The sequence below is a fragment of the Capsicum annuum genome, chromosome 10 (assembly GCF_002878395.1).
Source record: "Capsicum annuum cultivar UCD-10X-F1 chromosome 10, UCD10Xv1.1, whole genome shotgun sequence".
In the NCBI taxonomy this organism is placed as follows: domain Eukaryota; kingdom Viridiplantae; phylum Streptophyta; class Magnoliopsida; order Solanales; family Solanaceae; genus Capsicum; species Capsicum annuum.
This window is the reverse complement of record NC_061120.1, coordinates 12,733,005-12,740,934: the sequence shown is the minus strand read 5'-3', so window position 1 is coordinate 12,740,934 and position 7,930 is coordinate 12,733,005. Positions and strand designations below refer to the sequence as shown.

Sequence of the window (7,930 nt, the reverse complement as noted above, 5' to 3'; positions counted from 1 at the left end):
CTTTTTTTTATTCCCTAAAAAGAGCCGCATGGCCCACCCCGTTGTAAGCCCTTACGGCCATCTTTTCACTTTCTTTCAAGCTATTGATGATCTGTTTTGATGTAACCTTTTGAAACACCATTGTCCAATGAAAGTTATGATTATTCTCAAATCTAAATGTGTTTAAATAAACCATTTATCATCAAATTAATTGAAACGTGGGCCTACCACTGGCAAAAAAAAGGCTCTATATTAGGACGCATTTGGATGTCGCCAACTTGGTGTATATATATGTTATTTACTTGTTATATTTTCATTATTGGCCAAACTAACATAGTTTCCTTTTTTTCCCTTCTACCTTTCCTTTTGCTTATTAATTCCCCCCCAAAAAAGTTGATTTGTGTCAACTGGAAAACTGGCGAAATCCCAATACAACCTTCGATCGAAAGACAAAATGACTAATAGAGACAAGGCCGCAATGATCCCAGTGGATGACACCGAGAGTTCTCAAAGGCTGTTAGATACTTAGAATGATGATCAAATGATCAATATGGCACAGGAAATTGAGGTCCTAAAAGAAGAACTTTGTCAAACGCGGGATCTAACCAAGCTTACAATAGCTATCTTTTCTGCTCAATTGTAGGCTCCAAGTATTGAATTACCTCCAGGCGCTTCTACTAACCAAGCAAGTATACCCCATGCTCAAGCCCCACCAGCTCTTCAACCTAGTGTTGGCACTACACCTGCTTATTCATTTCCTGCCCCAAATATACTGTTCTGATCCATCCAGAGATGCAGCACATACTTGAGGCAAATATCACTTGTGAGATACCTGTGCCACCTATATACGCTACCGAAGCTCCTGCTTTCGCAATATTTGCAACTCTTAAGGTTTCATATGAGGTTGATCGGTATTCAATATTAGGAAATAATGTCCAATTAAGTGAAGAAGGGTTGATAGCAACCCAGCTTGAGAATCTAAAAAGAGCATTTAGAAACATGCAAGTTACTAGAGGGACTGAAAGTCTGGACTACGACGACTTATGTATTCATCCAGACATCGACATACTAGTGGGATACAAACCACCAAAGTTTGATGTATTTGATGGAAAGGGTGACTGGCATGCGCACCTAAGGGCTTACTGTGATAAGTTGGTCGGTGTAGGAAAGAACGAGGAGTTGAGAATTAAGTTGTTCATTCAGAGTTTATCGGGAGAAACTTTGACTTGGTACACCCGACAAGACCCTCGTAAGTGGTGTGACTGGCGGGAAATGGCTGAGGGTTTCATAAGTCTCTTTAGATTTAACACTGAGATTTCCCCAGACAGGTTCTTATTGGCTAACATACAAAAGAAGTCGTTCGAATCATTAAAAGAATATGCATGGCATTGGAGGACTGAGACTGCAAGGATCCAGCCTCCATTAGATGAAAGTGAGCTCTCCAAATATTTTATCCGAGTATAGGAGGGTGTTTACTTCGTTAAGATGATATTGATGATGGGCCAAAAGTTTGCAGAATTGGTCAAATTGGGAGATTTCATAGAAGAAGGAATCAAGTCGGGGAAGATCCAATCTATGGCTGTATTGCAAGCTGCGAGTAAGGCCATGCAGACTAGTTCCATTAATGGTAATAAGGAAAAGAGAGAAGACATCTCAGCCGTCACACTATACTACCGACCTGGAAATTCTTCCCACCATTACCCTTACAATCCCTAAACTATTGCACATGTCCCAGTGTACAATAATCAACCGCATTATAATCCATCGCGAGCTTCAGCATACAAAAATCCACCAAAACCATACGCCCCTGTCCAAGATCCAGCTCACCAAAATAGACCAGCCTATGCACCCAGACCACATTCAAACTTTGAAGCCAGAAATACCCACACCTACACACCGATTGCAGAACCTTTAGCCCAGTTGTTTGAAAGGTTGAGGGCTGCCAATTTGTTGTATCCAATTGAGGAAAAGGCCCCTGATCTAACCTCTCAAAACTTTGACAGTAGCAAGCGGTGCGCCTATCACTCAGAAATCCAAGGGCATGACATGGAAGGCTGTTATAGCCTGAAGAATCAAATTGAGTCTCTGATAAGAAGGGCTATCATCAAATGCACCCCCGCAGCTCCCAATGTGAACAATAACCCCTTGCCAAATCATGTAAATCGAAAATTCAATGTGATTACTCTAGAAGAGGAGTATGATTTGGAAGAAATTATTATGCCTATATGGAGCGTAGAAGAAATTGCCACTGCATCCCCATCACAACCATTTTTCACAGTTCAATTATGATAAAGTTCATCCATGCTATTGGATGGACTATCTCGGACATTATAGGCATTCCTCCTGAAATTTATTCTCATAAAATCAAGCTAAATGTTGATCATTGTAATACCTCGTAAATTTCCCTAGTAGTTAGAGCTTCCAAAGCATGCAAAGAAACGCTTAACACTTAAAATTTGGCTAAGTGTTGAAACTTTTTCATTTCCATAAGCCTTTCGAACTTTGATAAATTATTTCATGACCTTTCCAACCTCCGTTTTTAGATTTTCAAGTTGTGTTGCGTTGGGGCAAGGACGTAGTACATCTCGGGTAAGTTTTAGAATTTTTGGAGTAACATAAGGGCACGTTTGGATTTTAGAAACAGTAGCTCATGGCGATCTCAAAGTGTCTCCCAACTTTCAGTACTACAAACACCAAGGCGCCGCCCTGGTTATAGCAGTGCTCTAGCCAAGGCATCGCCCTTTCTATAGCCTTGGGCCAAAAATCAGCATTCAGCTCCGTGTTTCCAAGGCCAAAATTGTAAATTTCAAACCCTTATATTACCCTTTAACACGAGATTCCTCATATTTTCACCCAAATATTGTTAGTTTCTCTCAAAATTGTTCAAGAACAAGAGTTAGGTTTCATAGTTCAAGACTCAAATCATCAAAGTTCCTCCGTGAATCTTTCAAGAATCATATTACAAGGTATTCAGATGTTCATTCTTGGGTCCCTTCCGACCAAGAAGTTCAAGAATCCTTTTTCTAAATTCATGATGTTAGAATTATCAGTTTTCCATGATTTATGTGAATTGATATTGAAGTTCATGTGATTGTTGAGTTTTAAATCAAGATATGATTATAAAGTTGCAAGCTTTGACTCGATTATGTTGTAATTATGTGATGTTGATGGTAAATCCTCCTTCAAGTCATATGTTGATTGATTGTTCATAAGAATTAGGTATAGAAATTGTGATATGACCAAAGCATGCTTCCCATGTGTTTGATAAAATGCTTGTGTGAGGGAAATTGGGTCAATATATCATGTTGACTTGAAACTCCCAAATTTAGTATAAGACATGCACGCCAAGTGTTTGTTGAAAGACCATAGTGAATGAATTATAGTATGTTGTGTGCTTTCCTATCCTTGTGCATTCCTTGTTGAATGAATTGTTATATGTTAGCATGAAATTCCCAATTATGTACACTTGAATGCATGTTATGTGTTTAATTCAACACCTTCTGGGATGAGTTATGAAGTATTGGCATGCATTCCCTATGTAAATATATTTTAGTATTTCCAAGTGCTTGAAGAGGTGTCTTTTTGAGTGTATAGTGAATCTATTTCTATGATGTTGATGATTGGTCATGAATTCCTGAGGTCATGTTTTGTCAGTTTACTTCTATGGAGTCCTGGGGGTACTTGTACCTGAAAAATATAGATGTGTGCCTAGAGCCGAGTCAGTCTCAAGATAATTTCAGTCATGCTATGAGCAGTAAAACTCAATCAGTTACAGAATTTAGAACTCTTAGATATAGAACTTAAGAAATCTCAGTAATCTAAGTATCGTTAGCTTTCCAGCTCCAGTTCAGTACTCAGCTCGGATCTCAGTAGTATTCAATAAATCAATTCAAAATTTAGTATAATTCAGTCAGATAATAGATTCAGTAGTATTCCATCAGATAACGAAACCAAGTGAACTCAGTCAGCTCAGACAAGTAAGATAATCAATAATAGATTCAGCTCAGTCTAAGTACAATTCTAAGAATCAAGTCAATATCTTTCAGTTGAGAGTAGGGTTCCACATCGAGCGAGGACAGGGATGGCGACTTCCCTATTATTTAGGCAGAGTCATTAGTAGCAATCCCTATACCTCCAAAACTACGTAGCCAACACAGAATGAGGATTCACCCATCATATTAGGCTTGACTACCTCCCTAGAGTCACCCGTCATATTAGGCTTAGCTCCCACCAGGTGTCACCCATCATATTAGGCATGGCATTCTGGGTTCAGATAGTAGTGTCTTTATCCGTGTCACTGTACTGACACCCTTCTAACTGGGCTTATAGGTTGGACCCTAAAGAAGCTAGAAGGAACATATCAGTTTGATGAATACTTCCCACAGTTTCAGTTTTAGATCCAGTCTCAGTAATAGAATTCATTTGAGGAGTCACCAATTATATTAAGCTTGACTACCTCTAAGAGATCACCTGTTATGTAGGTTTGATCTCAAATTCAAAAAATTGTATTCATTACCAGTAAACTCATAGGTCACCCGCTATATAGGCTTGATCTCAAATTCTGACAATTATATTCATTACTAGAAAATTCAGAGGTAACCCGTTATATAGGTTTGATCTCAGATATAATAAATCAGTATCTGTATCAGAAAGATTAGACATCAATCTCAATAGACTCAGTTATTCAGTCTCTCAGTATTAGTAAACTCAGATATCAGTACTAGAAGATTTAGTCATCAGTAAGTCAGTATTCAGAGACCAGTATTCAAAACTCAGTATTTAGTATTACTGTGTTTCAATTTTGGTTTGTGCATTCATGCATGCATTCTCATTTAGTAATCTCATGTTATTCAGCTAAGTTATGTTCATGCATAAGCCCTTGCATTTAGCCTTAACTCATCTTCATACTCAATACATTTTTCTATTGATGCATTTGAGCTATGGTGTTCTATTTGATGCCATAGGTTAAGAAGCATGATCCCCAGAGTACCCTTAGTAGTCTAGATCCAGTTAGCAGCAGCAGTACATGTAGCAGTAAGTCATCTTCATTCGAGGATGGTCCTTATTTTTACTATTTCATTAGATTCAGTTTATTTTCAGTAGACGGAGTTAGTTGGGGACATATCCCATCAACTCCACAGTTCAGATAGTTAGAGGCCTCAAATAAGTGTATTAGTATTCAATTTTCAATTTTGAGTATTTCTAGACATTTTGAACCTTATGGTAAGTTTTTGCCATCTTTCCACATTTATTACACTATACTATGCAGTGTACAGGTACAAATATCAGTTATGGGTCAGCTTGTGGTCCCTTGGGATTATGAGAATCGTGTAGCATTCCGGTTCAGAAAATTAAGGCGTTACAAACTTGGTATCATAGCCTAAGTTCAATAGTATCCTAGGAAGTCTGAAAAGACGCATTTAGTGGAGTCTTATGCATGGGTGTCTTGTGCGCCACATTTATGTACAGGAGGTTATAAGATGTTTTAGGAGCAGTTTCCCTTATTTCAGTATTCATGTCATACCAGAGAGCAATAGCTCAAGTTGAACCCTCAATCTAATATGCTTCCATCTTTTGTTTACAGAATATATCTTCTAGAGGAGCTAGTAAGAGAAGTAATGAAAATCAGCCAGCTCCTAAGCCCGTGCAAGCAGATCCCTCGGACAAGCATGTCATTTCTTAGAATAGTTTTCAGAACATTATCTTAACTAGGTTTTTGACTTGCACTCAATAGAATAAGGGAAGAGAGCGTAGAATGATTCAGAAGGCTAGAACAAATAAATATATGCCAAGACCAAGGGGTAGTGACCGCTTCCATTCCTATCAGAGGCTATCAATACCAGTTCCACTATCAGTTCAGGCACCAACACATAAGTTTAAAGGTGTCAGTCGGGGAAGGGGGCAAAGCTCTAGGTCACAAGATTTTAGAAAAAGTGTTCTCACTTATCCGCTTTGTGGAGAATGTGGTAAGAACAATAAGAGAGTGTGTAGAGCTGGCAACAATTTATGCTTTAGATGTGGTGAGCCAGGCCATATACTTCATGAGTGTAAAGTATTGGCTCAAAGGGGTAAGGATTCGCGTTAGTAGGGCGCCACTCCTAGTGCCACTAGTGGTCAGCGTCAAAACTGACTCTATTCACTTCAGACTCGTCATGATCCGAAAAGTTTCCCTGACATAGATTTGGGTACGTATGAGTATTTTATTTTCATGATATTCATTAGTTTTAGACTCCCCAGTTTCAGTTATTATCTAGCTTATAGATGAACTATTCATCACCCCAGTATAGCAGCAAAGTGTGCCTAGCGGGACATAGTGTCCCAAGGGGAAGATACTCCATTACTCCCCGAAGTTATCAATTCCTTAAATCCATTTAGTTTTATGGTCATATTCTCATTATAAGCTTTGCATCAGTCATTATTGTATAATCAGTCATACTTTCAAGAATCAGTATAGTCATATGCTCATGCATTAGATATGCATGTTCAGTAGAGAGTTCAGCTTATCAGTGTATTCGGTTATGCATTCATGAAAGTAACTTAGTCAAGTACCCATGCATTAGATATGCATATTAATTATAAGAATTTAGCCTATCAATAATTTCAGTCGGGCATTCTATACATCAGCTATGCGTATTCAGTAGAATATTTAGTATATCTATAGTTCCCTTCATATAGTCATGCTTCAGATGTTCTTGTTCCCTAAGTAATTTTAGTCTATCAGAAATCTCAGCTTAGTCAACCATATTCAAGGACGAATGTTTCCAAGGGGGAGATAATGTAATACCCTGTAAATTTCCCTAGTCGTTAGAGCTTCCAAAGCATGCAAAGAAAGGCTTAACACTTAAAAATTTGGCTAAGTATTGAAACTTTTTCATTTCTATAAGCCATTCGAACTTTGACAAATTATTTCATAACCTTCCTGACCTCCATTTTTAGATTTTCAAGTTGCATTCCATTAGGGCAAGGTCGTAGTACATCTCAGGTAAGTTTCAGAATTTTAGAGTAACGTAAGGGCACGTTTGGATTTCAAAAATGGTAGCTCATGGCGATCTCAAGGCGTCACCCAGCTTTCAGCACTGCAAACACCAAGGCATCGTCCTGGTCTTAGCACCGCTATAGCAAGGTGCCGCCCTGGTTATAGCAGTGCTCTAGCCAAGGCGTCGCCCTGCCTATAGCCTTGGGCCAAAAATCAGCATTCAGCTCCGTGTTTCCAAGGGCAAAAATTGTAACCTTCCAACCCTTATATATAACCTTTAACACGATATTCCTCTTATTTTCATCCAAATATTATTAGTTTCTCTTAAAATTATTCAAGAACAAGAGCTAGGGTTCATAGTTCAAGACCCAAATCATCAAAGTTCCTCCGTGAATCTTTCAAGAATCATATTACAAGGTATTCAGATGTTCATTCTTGGGTCCCTTCCGCCCAAGAAGTTAAAGGATCCTTTTTCTAAATTTATGATTTTATATTTATGAGTTTTCCATGATTTATGTGAATTGATATTGAAGTTCATGTGATTGTTGAGTTTTAAATCAAGATATGATTATAAAATTGCAAGCTTTGACCCGATTATGTTGTAATAATGTGATTTCATGGTAAATCTCCCTTCAAGTCATATGTTGATTGATTGTTCATAAGAATTAGGTATAGAAATTGTGATATGACCAAAGCATGATTCCCATGTGTTTAATAAAATTCTTGTGTGAAGGAAATTGGTCAATATATCATGTTGACTTGAAACCCCTAAATTTAGTATAAGACATACACGCCAAGTGTTTGTTGAAAGACCATAGTGAATGAATTATAGTATGTTGTGTGCTTTCTTATACTTGTACATTCCTTGTTTATTTAATTGTTACATGTTAGCATGAAATTCCCAATTATGTACACTTGAATGCATGTTATGTGTTTAATGTAAGACCTTGTGGGATGAGTTATAAAGTATTGGCA

General features: G+C 37.9%; 1 protein-coding gene across 1 annotated transcript; it reads left to right on the top strand.

Annotated features, from left to right (window-relative positions):
- The first annotated feature begins 771 nt into the window (after positions 1 to 771).
- Positions 772 to 2,268, top strand: LOC124887702. Its single transcript, XM_047397603.1, has 3 exons — positions 772 to 1,411; positions 1,496 to 1,606; positions 1,715 to 2,268. Exons 1-3 carry the CDS (start codon positions 772 to 774, stop codon positions 2,266 to 2,268), a joined length of 1,305 nt encoding a protein of 434 aa, XP_047253559.1.
- The last annotated feature ends 5,662 nt before the right edge of the window (positions 2,269 to 7,930 follow it).

What these genes read in the sequence shown, in the direction of transcription:
- LOC124887702 (XM_047397603.1), top strand. Translation starts at nt 772, where the DNA reads ATGCAGCACATACTTGAGGCAAATATCACTTGTGAGATACCTGTGCCA. An exon ending in CCAGCCTCCATTAGATGAAA is followed by an intron (nt 1,412 to 1,495) that starts GTGAGCTCTCCA and finishes AAAAGTTTGCAG; the next exon opens with AATTGGTCAAATTGGGAGAT. An exon ending in GCAGACTAGTTCCATTAATG is followed by an intron (nt 1,607 to 1,714) that starts GTAATAAGGAAA and finishes CACATGTCCCAG; the next exon opens with TGTACAATAATCAACCGCAT.